Below are 15,323 nucleotides of genomic sequence, written 5' to 3' on the forward strand. Positions count from 1 at the left end.
GTGGGTTGCCTACGAGGAGTGGGCTGGTGGGTTTCCTTGGAGGTCTTGGTGGAATGCAGGGTAGAAGGTATCGAGTTCATACGTTTGTTTCACGCGGCATGCCGAGAGACCAGATTCACTGTGGGGAGATTTAATAAGGGACGTGTTTGTTGCCCTCACCCTGCCGATCGTATCGCGCTCTGGTTCTGTTCGCGCAACTTTGAATGCGGTTGATGCTGGTTGTGTTGCGCAGAAGCTTATGTCGTCGAGAGAGAGGGAGAGGATCCCCAAGATGGGCGCATGTCAAGCTAGCACTGATGCATATCGCAACCCAAACCCCGTCATTTGTTGCACAGACATCCGCTGATGCATAAAATTATCTTGGGTCGGACATTCGGGCTGTGGAGAGAACCCGTACAGAATCCACTGATGTTTACGGTACATAAATTCATGTTTCGCACTTCTTAGAAACAAACTCCTGGTGGTGGCCGTACTCAGAGCAAGCTTCCCATCTGGATATATGAGGGAGCTCAAGGATGTCTGAATTCTAGAGTGAATGAGCAAACAACATCTGATTCTGATAGGTAGATGGATGACTACATGTATCAAACAACAGCAGAGACATGTTAAAGACGGTTAATACTTTGGAGAAAGACATTAACTCTCGTCTCAACAGTACATAGAAATTTATCACCGAACTTTCGAGTTCCTGGAGCAATATTATCTTTCTAGCTGTAGTTGGTAAGGAACAACATTCTTCATGGCTTTATCGATCACATATTACTAACTGCCGAGATAACTAACTTCAATGATCTGACCCTGTTCTATTCCCCCAAGACCTAAGCCCGCAATCCTTGCTAGTCCCCCGCCCAGCCCTTCCGCCGAAGGCTTTACCCGAGGAGCCCGAGTGACCACTCATGAACCACTGTGTTCAACCCTAGAAAGACCCAAGACAAACCCTCGTTTTTTCTTTTTGTATTTTTTCTCCTGATATTCAAAGTATATACATACCTTGACGCCAATCCAGCCAGCCACCCAGCTATCCATCAACCAACTAAAGAAATTGAACGAAATCACAAGACAAGCTATTTACGCTACATACTCTACAACAAACCACATATGCCATCACCGCTCATACCAAAAAAAAAAAAAAAAAAAAAAAGGAGGATGAGACGATCACCCAACATCTCTCAGAGCACTAATAACCACCGCCCCTAAGCACTAATAATCACTCATCTTCCATGCACGAGCTCACTAACGTATACTTGACTGGGCACTCATGCAGCATGAACGTACAAAGAAAATAAAGATAACTAAAAAAAAAAAAAAAGCAAACTTTTCCCATCCCTTTCGCCCCCATCCATCCCAGTTTTTTTCTTTTTTCGATCGATCCCGTAACTACCCCGTCTACTCCGAATCCAGAAAGAAGATATGAAAAAATAGGGAGTACATAGAAGCAGAAATATGAGGAGACTATTGAGAGTATATGAGAGAGAAGAACAGGAGAAAATAGTAAGAGGTAGAATGAAAAAGAAGATACAAGAAAAGCAAAGTAGAAGGGTTAGAAGGAAAAGGTATGAATGACTAAAGAGGAAAAAGAGTGAGAGAGGGTGAGAGAGAGCGAGAGAAGGAGAGAGGAAACATTTTGAGAGAACTCAATCACCTAAAACTTTTGATAAAACAAGATATACGCCACTTTTCCGCCTTCACCGACCCATTTCGCACCCTCTCCCGTGCCTTTACCATTTGCACCGTTCACTGCTTCCCACGCAGCATTCACCCAACCATCCTCTTCACCCTCCTCTTCCACCTTTACGTCAATCCTAACCTCATCACTACCAACTCTCTTAATGACTGTGTCGTCAAGTCTAATCCAGCTCTTTGCATCTTGCCTCTGGACATCAACCGTGTAGTGTCCTCCACTCGCACTCTTACCGTGATGGTAGACGACACCAATCAATCGGTACTTTTGCGGTGGTCCAGTACGTTTGTTATGGCTCATGGCTTCTGGTGGAATTTCAAGAACAAGGGGGTACCCAATCCTTTTCCAAATCTTCTGAACGCCGCTTGTGTTGTCGTACTGGAATCTCTTTAGTTGCAGTATTAAGACCGGCGGCAAGGTCTCGATGAGAACTTGTTTAGTAGCTGTAACATTAGGGCCTTTTGCAGGGTTGTAATCTCCTTGTAATTTTTCAACTACGGCCATGTGTCTTAGCGCATCTGTAACACTCCTAACATCTGGACTCTGAATATCGAGTTGCAAGGGTGTGTAAGGTTCGAGTGTAACACTGGTCTTCAACCCCGGTACCTTGAACTCGCTTCGAAGCTTACCACCAAAGATCTTGGTGATTGGAGATTCGATTATCTCTGTGGTACGAGTAGTCAAGGTCCTCTGTTTATGGCCTACTTCCATCCAGCCCGATTCCAAGGATTCTTCTGTGGGAGTCGAAGTACCATTCTGAGTAGGGGTGGAAGTACCGCTGGGCTGGGATTTCGACATAACTTTGATGGCCTCCTCATGTAGACCATCTAGAAGAAATCCTAGAAATTCTTCGGCATCTTGTTGGTGGCCCCGCTATACAATATTAGCACCTCAAAAAGTGGCGAGTTTGGGTGAAATTACCTTCATATGTGCGAAGCTCTGCATACTCCGTATAACCTCGTATAGGAATTCAGGGACAAAGGGCTCACCAAAAGCTTCAAAATCCTGAGCCTTGAGTGTCGAAGGCTGTGATTGGGCAGCTGAAGGGCTAATAACGCGGAATTCACGCATGAACATGATCCTGAGTCGCATTAACATCGAAACCCATTTTTTTTCTAGAATATAATACCAAGTACTTACATTGCATCAATCAAAGGCGTATCCGTTTTAAAGCTGTGCGCGACTTGTTTTGAAAGGTGGTCTAAGAAGTAGTAAAAAGGTCCGCAAAACACCAGCATTTGCAAAACCTAAGGTCTCATTAGCCACGAATTCTCAAAGATCTGCCACCCTGACGTCAGAACAACTTACAGCATTCATAAAGCACATATTACCGGTATTGACTAATCCCCTAGGTTCCAAGAATGGGCTAGTAACATTCTTCTCACTCGGAATCGTGAAGTTAATCAAAATATCCGATAGTGAATTTGTTACAATCCCATTTCCTTTTATGACAACCGCGCGTTGCTGCTCAACCTTTGCCCCTGCAATACCTGCAGACGCAACAGCATTCCTTACCTTCACCAAGTCGGCCCATGATTTGGGCGCGGCCGGGGTGGAGGCGGCGCAACAGCAGCTGGTTCACTGACAGCAGCTGGCAGTGCTGGTGTCACTGGAGTTGCATCCTTATGAGCTGGATCTTTAGGGGCTACATCCTTAGGGGCTACATCCTTAGGAGTTACATCCTTAGGAGTTACATCTTTAGATGTTACATCCTTAGGAGTTACATCCTTCGGAGCTGATTCTTTAACACTTGCATCCTTGGGGGCCGTGCTGGATTCCAAGGGACTGATGGTCACAAGCTTAGCCGGTTCCGTTTGCGATTTAGGAGCGGACTTGGCTTTGGCCTTGATAATTGGCACCGCGGGTAGCGCAGGTATAGGAACTGCGGGTACTGCAGGAACAGGCTTCTGTACAATGGCAGCAGGGGCAGGGGCAGGGGTAGGCGCAGGTGCAGGTACGGATGCAGGTGTAGTGGCCGGAACAAAAGCTGTAGCTGGTAGAGCAGTAGATATGGGTGTCGAGGCAATTGTTGAGCCGGCTTCAGAAGGTGGGCATGTGGTAGTAGGCGTTTGAATGTCTGAAACAGTAGAGGGAGCTTGCGCTATATCAAGAGTAGAAACTTCCGGTGCAATAGGTACAGTCTCCTCCGCTACGGGAACGGGCTCTGCTGGGGCAGACACCTGAGTAGGAAGAGCGGGGGCCTTTCTTCGCCGACGTCTACGCGGGAAAGGTTCGTCCGGGGCAGAGTACCATGGTAGCTTCACAAAGTTAGCAACGTGCTCAAATGCATAACCCACATTTACAGGGAATGGTTAAAGTACTTGAGGTTGATATTGAGTCCTCACAACTGGTGGGGGAGGCGGTGGTGGGGTTGCGGCCTTCACCACCACCAGACTCGTTACAACTGGGGCTGGCGGCGGAGGTGGTGGTGGAGGCGGAGGCGGGGGTTTTGTGACCTGGTGTGGGTGCGGCGACCTTACAATCACCGGGGGAGGTGGCGGTGTATGGGCTTGAGGATGAAATTGTTGCGGATAATAGTACGCCGCAGCAGCTGCCTGGTACATTCTAGGGTCGTCCCTACGCCGAAATTGAGCATTGGGGACTGCCGGCGGTACGGCCGTAGGGTATGGGTGGTTCATTTTCACCACTCGGAGAACGCAGCTCTTACGACACAGTCGGCGTGGTTTGTGATACCACGGGAACCGACTGTGTTGAAGTTGCCGCTTGTTTCGCTGGGTCTACTTTGGATCAATGCCGTCTAGAGGCAAACCAGGAGTAGGTGGTGGGTAGTGACTGGTAGCAGGTTATGGCAGATAAGTCTGATGAATGGGGGTGTTTAGGATGAGATGCTGTGGGAAGGAGATGGGGGGTTGGCAAGTCTCGTGTCCTGGTGTAGATGGGCGATGCACACAGGTTTATTGTATGGCTGTGGTACTTTATGTACTTGAGCTGAGCATACGTAGGACCTGATGGGTTGGATGGTTGTGGTTGTAGTTGTGATTGGTGGTGGGGGTATCTATTCGCTCGCTGGTGGGGAGGGTGGGGGAGGATTGGGATTGGGGAGGTTCCGACTTATTTGGGTATGTGCGTGAGAACCAAAAGGGATTGATTATTAAATCTTGTATCTGCCTTCCCCTCAGACAGCAAACAAGAGAATGAGAAATGGGAGAAAAAGGAGTGAGAAAGAGAAGAGAAGTTGGCGGCAGAAATGAAGGGAGTGAATAATGAGAGAAGGCGCTGACTGAGGACGTCCGCTGATTAATGTAGCCGCTTCGGGTTTAGCCGCACCGGGAATGCTTATCACTGGGAGCACAGACTGTCTTAATACTTAAATACGACTTCATCTCTATGTTCTCATCTGAGAAACCCCCAAATTAATTGATTCGATGAAGATCGCACTGAAGTACCGCCATAACTCGAAAAATTGGCTAGATCAGAATTACTTGTATGGGAAACTTCTGATGTAGATCGATGCCACCCAACCAATTATTCAAGCGGTAGTCCCTGGACGGAGATAGCCAATTTTTCGAGTTTTGGCGGTATGGTGATTTTTCTTGCAATTCTAATGCCCCTCATAACCAAATTTTGTGCCACGAGTTATCGCCTTTCATCCATCTAAGTAACATGCGGTTAGCACTGAATCATGAAGTTGAAATATCCCAACATAATAATGCAACTTATTACCTAGCCCACAATACTACTTCCAGAATAATTCAAGAATGGCAAGCCAAAGATGATTTCTTAAGTAGAAAAACCGGATGCAGACATTAATAGGGTAATAGGTATACAAAAAAAAAAGAAGGAAAGAGAAAAGAAAAAACTATATCTCTGTACAAAGTACGTCACCGGAACTTCTTGATACAGTACTCGCGTGTAGGGGAAAGAACCAGAAAATGCAAATGCGTATTTTGTATGGCAGATCAGCGCCACTCCATACAAATAATCCCTGTTTCGTCACTTGCATTTTCTGGTTCTTTATGCTGTACGCGAGTACATACGTATATACACAAACATTCTACGTATCAGTGAATCTAACTCAAGCTCCTGATCTATGGGGGTGATTTGATGGCTGGGAATGTTCGAAGAAGCTCATTACATAACTAAGGTCTTTATCTCAATTGGTACCTAAGCTCCTTAGGGCGCTAGAGTAGCAGTTGTGGCACGTACTTATAGACGAGGATACAGTTCACGGGATTCCTTCGAGTACTTTCGTAGCCAGTGAGGCCCCAAAAATCGAAGAAATCTAAGGGAAATGCCAGACCCTCCATAGAGTATAGCCGTACCTCTTAAAGGAATATATTCGTTGACTTCCAAGAGAGTGCGGTATTAATTCTATGCCATGATTCAGCCGGATCAATTATGAGTAGCGCTTGAGGTTCGAGACGTGATTTAAATATTTGACGGCCCTCTTTACTTGGTGTGTGAGGTGTTTGTGCCGCAGTGCTGCAATGCTGCGGCTAGGCATTATGGACTAGGTGTCTGTTGAGTACATCTACTTTATTACATGGAGTAACGAAGGTCTTTTCGCCCAAAAGACGCTTCTCTTAAGGGACTCCCATTTGTACTGGAAAATAGGTCCCGAAGCTAGCTAGGGTATACCATAATAATGTTCACCGAGCGTGAGGTAAATTATGAAGTAGCCTCGCGAATATACCTTATAATCTTCTATTCTTTGGCCAAACTTAAGCTCACATCCTGTACTACATGTATTCTGATCTTTGATCACAACTTGCTTATTTTACTGACTCATGGCGGAAGCAGGCTTTTGCACGATATTAGTATACCGATCTTATCCTAAAGCCATCTTCCCAGTAAATTTGGATCGCATGGACCGCAATGACTAGATCTCACCATCATTAGATCCACCAACTACATACCCTCAAATATTATCGTGGTTGGTATGATATGACGTAGCCAATACCCTGGCAAAAGAGCTCAAAGCTGTTAGAAAATGTTGGCTGGAGCGCAGCTACAATACATACATGTATCTATCAAATTTACAAAAAAAAGAAAACTTTCAAACTCGTTAACTCATCAAACACATCAAACTCGTCCAATCAAATTCCTCAAAGTGCACATCTCATACACGGCACACCTACATGTATTTCTTATTAGATGATAAATGCTGGTCTTTGCCCCATTACGTGAGCCGATAACATGCCAGCTTAACCCCAGATTCAATTCCAGCCTACATCTAAAGACCAGTCATATAAAGTGCACATCGCATCAATTCTTCAACAGGGTAGGAAGGTCTATAGAACGATCAGGTATATGGAGAATCTAATGGGTCAGAATGACTCAAAGGTGTCTTCCCATCGGGATTTATGACCCGCTGGATCACAAAAACCCCTGGAGATGCACCCACACCCTCTGAAGGCTTACTCGTAAACACCATGCACGGATCTATTGCATAGAATATTTGGTACATGAGATCCGCAGTCCAGCCCTACTAGAAAAGCATCAACCCAGCCCCGCGTCCTCAATTCCAAAACAGCCAAAGAAATTAAGGTATCTGGACCCAGGTTTGCCGAGTGACAAAAGTTCTCATTATTTTCGCAACTAGCAGGAACTGCCCCAAAAAAACCAGCCCCGAAAGTCGGGAATCGGGATTCATACCTAGGAGATATTTTCTGTCAATTTTCAGCTCTCTAATCACATAACTATCCCTGACAGATTTTGTGGTTGTGGGGATAAAGTCCTTCATGACCTATTCTCGTACGGGATTACGAAAAATCTTGTCACATGCATGTAGGATCCAATAGCTGAAGAAGCTTGAGCCTCTTAATATCGTATATATGTCCAAGACACTACATAGTGTGCCATTGCAATATGAAACCGAGCCGCATGCCCCAGTGAATTAAGAACCCGAAGAAAATGTAGATCATAAGCTGGCTCGCGATCGGTTTGATTAAAAGGACCTACAGACCTTCGCGCTTTGCGTTATGTTAGAGATACTAAGGCTGGCCAAGAGCGATGATACCTAGTTCAGCAAGGGTGAATTCTAAGGGAAAACGCCGATGGATGTGACTGGAGTTTATTAAAACTACATGTAGTTGCATTAAAACGGAGGCGGAAAGCAGTGAGCTGTTTCTAGGGATAGCTATGAGACTAAGACGGGAGTACCAGTTCTGCTGGTTTCTTGGCGAGTAGCAGCCTAGTGTTCGGGAACTTCAGAATTAAAGCCAGAAAGCATCGACGGGAATGGCCCAGGAACCCGAGGCATAGTTCGGAGCAGGTCCCCAATCTAAGGGCTTCCAAAGTCACAGGATGAAGGTTTTTCTTCGTTTTTCTTGTAAATTTTTAGTATCTTTGTTCGGGCCCTATATAATACATCTCTCCTTGATTCTTATGCTCGCCTGGGTTGTTCGGCCTATACCAGAACGTTAACGTACCGCCATTAATGATATGGATATATATTTTTAAACTTGTAATTTCTCTCAGAAGAAGACTTCACGATAAGTCCTGACTAAATACATGGACCAAACCGCAAATCGCTGTAGGGCGCGAGTGATATTTTATGAAGGAACAATATATGGTACATTATAACCGAATTGATATCAGAGTCGATCTCCCATCACCATATACGTCACCTTAGTATCCATAAATATGCTAGCCACACGCCGATGGAAGTGGTATACTGTTGATGTTGGGGGGTTGCTTTTCCTAGCTGCGCCCATATATCGTAAAATGTGTGCCAAGCTACATAGTCACTCGATTAGTTGAAGAGCTCTAAAGATCTAGCCCCTCCCATTTCCTGCTAAATTTAAGAGATCGACGCAACGTTCAGCGATTTTTACGCCATCTAGGTTGGCTGTCCATTAAGCGGTTGCAGATGATGGATTGAAGAGGGAATGCTTTCGTTGTAGGCTATAACGTGTTTCACCGGGAAAGCGATCATCACCGGGAAAGCAACCGAAGCTCACAGAAGGGCATTATGAGCACCAAAACAATACCTATGAAGCCATACATGTATAGGAGAGTTCTTTTGGTGTTTTTGACTATCTCTTATGATCATAGCGAGTATATAGCTGTGAGAGGGTCATCAGCTGTCATCAAGCCTTGATGACCCTCCCACAGCTATATACTCGCTACCTATTAGTAACAATCATCAGAAATATTCGAAAGATATCTCAAAATGACTTTAGTGTATCTAGTTCTGTAATTCTGGGTGATTTTGAATTTTCACAGCAATTCGCGATCCCGTTCATGTCATGCTTGATTGCTTTCCTAGTGACGATTGCGTTCCCAGTGAAACACGTTACTTACGTTCGCTGAGTTCTTGAGAATGATCTCTCAGATCTAGGCGTTAGACTGACAAGGGCTTTGAGACATCTATTTTGAATACTAAACGCCCAAGTAGACATCGTAGGTCGATAGAAGTCTAGGCTCCTAGGCTTTTTCTGACTCCAGTCAGGTTCCAGAGTCAAACCGCCGGCAGCAAGGGGAACACTTCTCGACCTGTTGTGAGTTTGGCGGTACCCTGGTGTTGAGGATATATCTGGACCTTGAGCTTGAGCCCTCTACATCCTCTATACATATTCTCTCTCTCATTATATGCGATAGCCATCTCGGTTGCAGATTGGCGCAAAGCTTGCCTGTTGGTCTGTTGGAGCTTAGTCTACTAACCCGATTCTATTCAACAATCACAATAGATAATAGAGTACATGCGATTGAGGTTGTGTGTGAGTTTTGAAACGTGAATAAAAGATTTCAAAGACAGCTGTATATTGAGAGTCGCTAACTCTTGCGAACAGATGGTTAAGGGTGGGGAAGGGAGAGGAGAGAAGAAGAGTCAAGAGGAGTTGAAGTGCAAATGTGGCCCACCATAAGCGCCCCTTTTTGTTCTTGCTGCTAAACACGTACTAGCGATAGCCCTGCGGCGTTCAGAATTATCTGTTATAAAAAACTTCAAGGGCGGTCATGGAATATCCTTTTGATCGTCCTTGTACATACATGTAGCTACATAGGATCGGATCGATTAAATTTAAAAAGTGCATTTACATTTCACCTATATACCCCAAAATATCAGGTAACCTCGCTCTTACAATTTCGGGATATTATCTAAGTAAGATCTTTTTTGCGATCCTCAATCTAAAGCTCTAGCTCTGTTGCCTTGGTTGTTAGCGTCCTCCACTTCTGCTATTTCAATCTAGAGTGTACTCCCACTCTCATGATGGAATTGCCACCCACGAACTCTTTTCTAATATGACTTGTACAGACCCAATCAAAGTATGGTCGAAATCAGCAACCATGTGCCACTAGGGGCGAGTGATTTCTGGTGACGCGCTACGTGCTTACTAATTCGATCTGATTTGTATTGCCGCGCCGCTATTGGCCGCCCTGGACGTCGACGGTTTCACACGAGATTTCCCTCGAACCATCCTCGTTCATCGTCATTAGCCCGCCCTCCCACCTCTTATCAATTCGCCCCCCCCCCCGCCAATTTACCTTCTCTCTTCCTTCTCCCCCCTCTCCACTCCCTCTTTTCGCATCTCGAAATCTTCCAAAATGATGCGACAGAAATTATTACGGAGTGCGAAGCCCACGGCTGGCCGACTTCTCACTAATTGCCCCGCGCAGAGATCATTCGCTGCCACCGCCCGAGCCTCCGCCGAGGTCGAGGTCACCATCGATGGGAAAAAAATCATGATCGAGCAGGGTTCGGCATTGATCCAAGCTTGTGAGAAAGCCGGAGTTACCATCCCCCGGTACTGCTACCATGTATGTTCTATTCATACTTCCTTTACCTTTCCCCACAGTTCCCAATTGCATCCCTGATGCCCCGGACACCCGGGAGTTATGGGGGGTGGTGCATACAGATTACTGACGACGCCACCAACACCTACAGGAAAAACTCATGATTGCTGGTAACTGTCGTATGTGCTTGGTCGAGGTAGAAAGAGTGCCCAAGCCGGCTGCCTCATGTGCATGGTGCGCTCCCCCTCACCACCCCCGGCATCACCAATGAAAGCCAACTCACCAATTACAGGCCTGTTCAAGCCGGCATGGTAGTTAAGACTAACACTCCCCTCGTTCACAAAGCCCGCGAAGGCGTGATGGAGTTCCTCCTTGCCAACCACCCTCTCGACTGCCCTATTTGCGACCAGGGTGGTGAATGCGACCTCCAGGATCAGTCCATGCGTTACGGAGGCGACCGCGGTCGTTTCCACGAGATTGGAGGAAAGCGTGCTGTTGAGGATAAGAACATTGGTCCTCTTATCAAGACCTCGATGAACAGATGTATTCACTGCACCCGTTGCATCAGATTCGCGAACGATGTTGCCGGTGCCCCGGAGCTAGGATCTACAGGAAGAGGAAACGATATGCAGATCGGCACCTACCTCGAGAAGAACCTCGACTCTGAGCTTTCCGGAAACGTCATTGACCTTTGCCCCGTCGGTGCCCTCACCTCAAAGCCATATGCCTTCCGTGCTCGTCCCTGGGAACTCAAGCCCGTCGAGTCCATTGACGTCCTTGACGCTCTTGGCTCTGCCATCCGTGTCGATGCTCGTGGCCTTGAGGTGATGCGTGTGATCCCCCGTCTTAATGACGACGTCAACGAGGAATGGATTAACGACAAGACCCGTTTCGCTTGCGATGGTCTCAAAACCCAGCGTTTGACAATGCCTCTGATCCGTCGCGATGACAAATTCCTTCCTGCCACCTGGGAGCAAGTTCTTGGAGAGATCCACGAAGCTCACCAGCGCCTCGCCCCTAAGGGAAATGAGTTCAAGGCTATTGCCGGACATCTCATCGAAGCTGAGTCCCTCGTCGCCCTCAAGGACCTTGCTAACAAGCTCGGCTCCGAGAACTTGACTCTCGACCAGCCCCAAGGAAACCTCCCTCCTGCCCACGGCGTTGATATCCGCAGCAACTACCTCTTCAACTCCCGCATTAGTGGAATCGAGGAGGCTGATGCCATTCTCTTGGTTGGAACTAACCCACGCCACGAGGCAGCAGTGCTCAACGCCCGCATTCGTAAGCAGTGGCTACGTTCCGACCTCGAGATTGGTCTCGTCGGCGAACAGTTTGAGGGAACCTTCGAGTACGAGCATCTCGGCCAGGACGCTGCAGCGCTCAAGAAGACACTCGCCGGCCCCTTCGGCAAGAAGCTTCTCAACGCCAAGAGACCCATGATCATTGTCGGCTCCGGTGTCACCGAGCACCAGGACGGCAGGGCCATGTACGAAACCATAGGTACCTTCCTTGACAAGAACAGCTCGAAGTTCCTTACTCCCGAATGGAACGGTTACAACATTCTCCAGCGTGCCGCATCACGCTCTGCAGCCTACGATATCGGTTTCGTCCCACCATCCCCAGAGACCGCCAAGACCACTCCCAAGATGGTCTGGCTCCTTGGTGCCGACGAGATTACCGAGGCAGATATCCCCAAGGGTGCGTTCGTCATCTACCAGGGCCACCACGGAGACATTGGAGCCCAGTTCGCCGACGTCGTTCTCCCCGGTGCAGCATACACCGAGAAGAGCGGCACCTACGTCAACACCGAGGGAAGAGTTCAGCTTACTAGGGCCGCCACCGGCCTGCCCGGCGTTGCTCGCGAGGACTGGAAGATCGTCCGCGCCACCGCAGAGGCACTCGGCGTAAACCTTGGCTACGACGACCTGAGCACTCTGAGGTCAAGGATGGAGCAGATCAGCCCTGCACTTACAAGATACGACATTGTTGAGGACACATCAATGAGCGCACAGGGTATCAAGGTTGGACTTGTAGAGGCGAACAAGGGCGCGCCAGTAACGGGTGGCGTCATGAGGAAGGTGATAGAGAACTTTTACTTCACGGACGTCATCTCTAGAAGGTATGATTGGCCCCATGAGTGATATATCATGATTTAAAAATGAATACAAGCTAACTTCACTTCCTCACAGCTCACCGACAATGTCGAGGTGCTCGGCAGCAAAGATGTCGAAAGCAGGTGTAGAGGCGGACCCAGCACCGGGTGATGCTGCGTACGCTGCTAGCGGCTAGACTTGTTGATATAAGACATAAAATATATACTTGCCAGCTCTTATTTTTTTTTATATTCTACTTGTTTCTTTCCTTTATCTTGCTTTTCTCTATCGAAAGCTGCAGCCGGTGCGTGGAATTGGTGTCCGGGGGGGGGGGGGGGGGTGGGAGCAGGGTTTTTCATGTTGTAATTATTATCAATTTCAAGGAATGGGGAGGTGGGGGTTTGTTCATACCTTTGCTATTACAATATATTTGCGCTCGAAATTTGCGTAAGAAGAAGCTTTACTACATTCCCTAGAAATGTAGTTGTCGTTCCATGTCTTGCGCTCTTAAACCTTGCCTCTACGATTATCTACACGCTAGGCCAAAACAAGGCAACCAACGATCGAGTGATACCTTATGATTCCACTATTTCACAAATAACTCCAAAACAGCCCATAATTCACAAAGCATCGTAATATTCTTCTTCATAACTGCGCAAGAAGTAATTTACGGCGGCAAACAGCTCGATTTCTTAATACCAAAGCTTTAAATACAACAAACAGCCAGCACTCTTTGTTCTTTCCCAGCCACTCGCGTATTCATGCAATCATTAATATTAAACCTCTCCCATCAGTTTATTTCTTATCAACCTTAGCGATGTATGAAATCAAATCCAAGACACGACGAGAGTAACCCCTAACAATATATTAGCTTCGTTCACACCTGCTTAGATGGTTTGATAGCTTACCATTCATTATCATACCAAGCAACAAGCTTGACAAAGTGATCATTGAGCGGAATTCCCGCCTTGGCGTCGAAGATACTTGAGGCGTTGTGTCCGTTTATATCAGTAGATACAATCTCGTCCTCGGTGTACGCAAGAATCCCCTTCATTTCGCCTTCGGAAGCCTTCTTGACGGCAGCCTTGATCTGATCGTAGGAGGCACCCTTCTCGATGCGCACGGTCAAGTCGACGACTGAGACGTTCTGGGTTGGCACACGCATGGACATACCAGTGAGCTTTCCATTGAGTTCTGGAATGACCTTTCCGACAGCCTAAGGGGGTGTTAGTAGGTGTTTTAGGTGATATGAAGAGAGTACTTGCCTTGGCAGCACCAGTGCTGCTGGGGATTATGTTGGTGGCAGCAGTGCGCCCACCACGCCAGTCCTTAGCGGAAGGGCCGTCGACGGTCTTCTGTGTAGCAGTGTAGGAGTGAATGGTGGTCATGAGACCTTCAATGATGCCGAAGTTGTCATGGATGACCTTTGCAAGGGGGGCAAGGCAGTTGGTGGTGCAGGAAGCATTTGAGAGGATCTGGATATCTTTGTTGTACTTCTCGAGGTTGACTCCGCAGACAAACATGGGGGCATCAGCCGATGGGGCAGAGCTGGAGAAAGAGTTGTTAGTACGGTAGCACGGAAAATATGGGCTCGTAGAATGGGGCGACAAACATGACGACTTTCTTGGCTCCACCCTTCAAGTGAGCAGAGGCCTTCTCGGTGGTGGTGAAAACACCAGTAGACTCGACGATGTACTCGGCACCGGTGTCTTTCCATGGGATGTTGGCAGGGTCGCGCTCCTGGTACATCTTGATGGTCTTGCCATTGACGATGAGGTCGCCGGCGTCGTTGGAAGAGATTTCTCCCTTAAAATTACCGTGGGCAGAGTCGTACTTGAGCATGTACACCTGTAGGAGGGTGATGTGTGAGATCTGCTTTGATTTATGGAGCCTTGAGGATACTCACAGCATACTTGGGGTCAATGAAGGGGTCATTCACGGCAACGACTTCGATATCATCATGCTCGATGCTAGTAGAAGGTAAGCTGAGGTTCTCATCGTTGACAAACATGGTGTTTGACAAGATCAACGGAAGAAAAGCGATGGAAAACTTACGCATTACGGAGAACCTTTTAGACCAGAAGTCACGGTTAATAAATCTACTCATTAATAACGAATTCAAGCAGACTCTGTTGACATACGATACGTCCAATACGTCCGAAACCGCTATACAGTTATTTATATCAGCTCTGATATAATCAATAACCTGCGAGTTCAAACTTACTTGATTCCACACTTGACAACCATTTTGGAATTTTATCTATCCAGGTGTTATCTTTAGTTATCCTACTTTATGGATGACATCATCGAGTATACAAGCTGGTATACTAGTATATTCGTTGATGGAGTATCAAACTTACTTGTGAAAGGTATTTAACTGTGCAAAGAATTCGGCGTGATGTAGAAAAGAATTTCGATGAAAATGAAGAAGAGGAGAAAGTGAAGAGGAGAACAAGGGAAACAGCAGGAAAGGATGGCCTTTATGTTGTAGCAATATACATGTCCCTATAAATCTTGGCCCAGGATTGTGGACTGGATGGATTGCCTTACAACACAAATAACCCCTCTACTAGCGCGGGGCAACAAAACATCCCACTTCCACATTATTATTTTCCCGCGTCATTCGATTGAGATGACTATCGACGGAGCGGCATCTCGCACACCAGAAAGCCTTACAGGGTGCTGCTGCCGGGGCTGCCGCTGCTCACTGCTCACTTGCTTGGATTTCCACACAACCAGTGTTTATGATACTTTACGCTCAGATAAACGGACGGCTTCTTTCTTTCCTTTTTGCCACTCAGCTACAGCGATGCAGCATCATATTGTAATTGTCACATCATCCGAGCAGCTTC

The 15,323-nt window shown here is 47.0% G+C and overlaps 3 protein-coding genes across 3 annotated transcripts; 1 reads left to right on the forward strand and 2 right to left on the reverse strand.

The window, feature by feature from the left end:
- Window positions 1–1,642: 1,642 nt before the first annotated feature.
- LAJ45_08765 (uncharacterized protein) lies at window positions 1,643–4,320 on the reverse strand (the record flags this gene model as incomplete). The annotated part of the gene is made up of 6 exons (XM_046118314.1): window positions 1,643–2,554; window positions 2,603–2,762; window positions 2,822–2,928; window positions 2,990–3,196; window positions 3,268–3,939; window positions 4,003–4,320. The coding sequence occupies 6 exons, from the start codon at window positions 4,318–4,320 to the stop codon at window positions 1,643–1,645; spliced, it is 2,376 nt and encodes a 791-aa protein (XP_045968591.1).
- A 5,869-nt stretch (window positions 4,321–10,189) lies between these two features.
- On the forward strand, window positions 10,190–12,667 carry LAJ45_08766 (uncharacterized protein; the record flags this gene model as incomplete). The annotated part of the gene is made up of 4 exons (XM_046118315.1): window positions 10,190–10,402; window positions 10,530–10,612; window positions 10,671–12,497; window positions 12,568–12,667. The coding sequence occupies 4 exons, from the start codon at window positions 10,190–10,192 to the stop codon at window positions 12,665–12,667; spliced, it is 2,223 nt and encodes a 740-aa protein (XP_045968592.1).
- A 599-nt stretch (window positions 12,668–13,266) lies between these two features.
- On the reverse strand, window positions 13,267–14,718 carry LAJ45_08767 (uncharacterized protein; the record flags this gene model as incomplete). Its single annotated transcript, XM_046118316.1, has 8 exons — window positions 13,267–13,327; window positions 13,380–13,687; window positions 13,737–14,019; window positions 14,084–14,319; window positions 14,378–14,441; window positions 14,527–14,540; window positions 14,613–14,637; window positions 14,696–14,718. 8 exons carry the CDS (start codon window positions 14,716–14,718, stop codon window positions 13,267–13,269), a joined length of 1,014 nt encoding a protein of 337 aa, XP_045968593.1.
- Window positions 14,719–15,323: the final 605 nt, after the last annotated feature.

The sequence above is a fragment of the Morchella importuna genome (genome assembly GCF_003444635.1).
Source record: "Morchella importuna strain M04M26 chromosome Unknown Morimp01GS031, whole genome shotgun sequence".
Classification (NCBI taxonomy): domain Eukaryota; kingdom Fungi; phylum Ascomycota; class Pezizomycetes; order Pezizales; family Morchellaceae; genus Morchella; species Morchella importuna.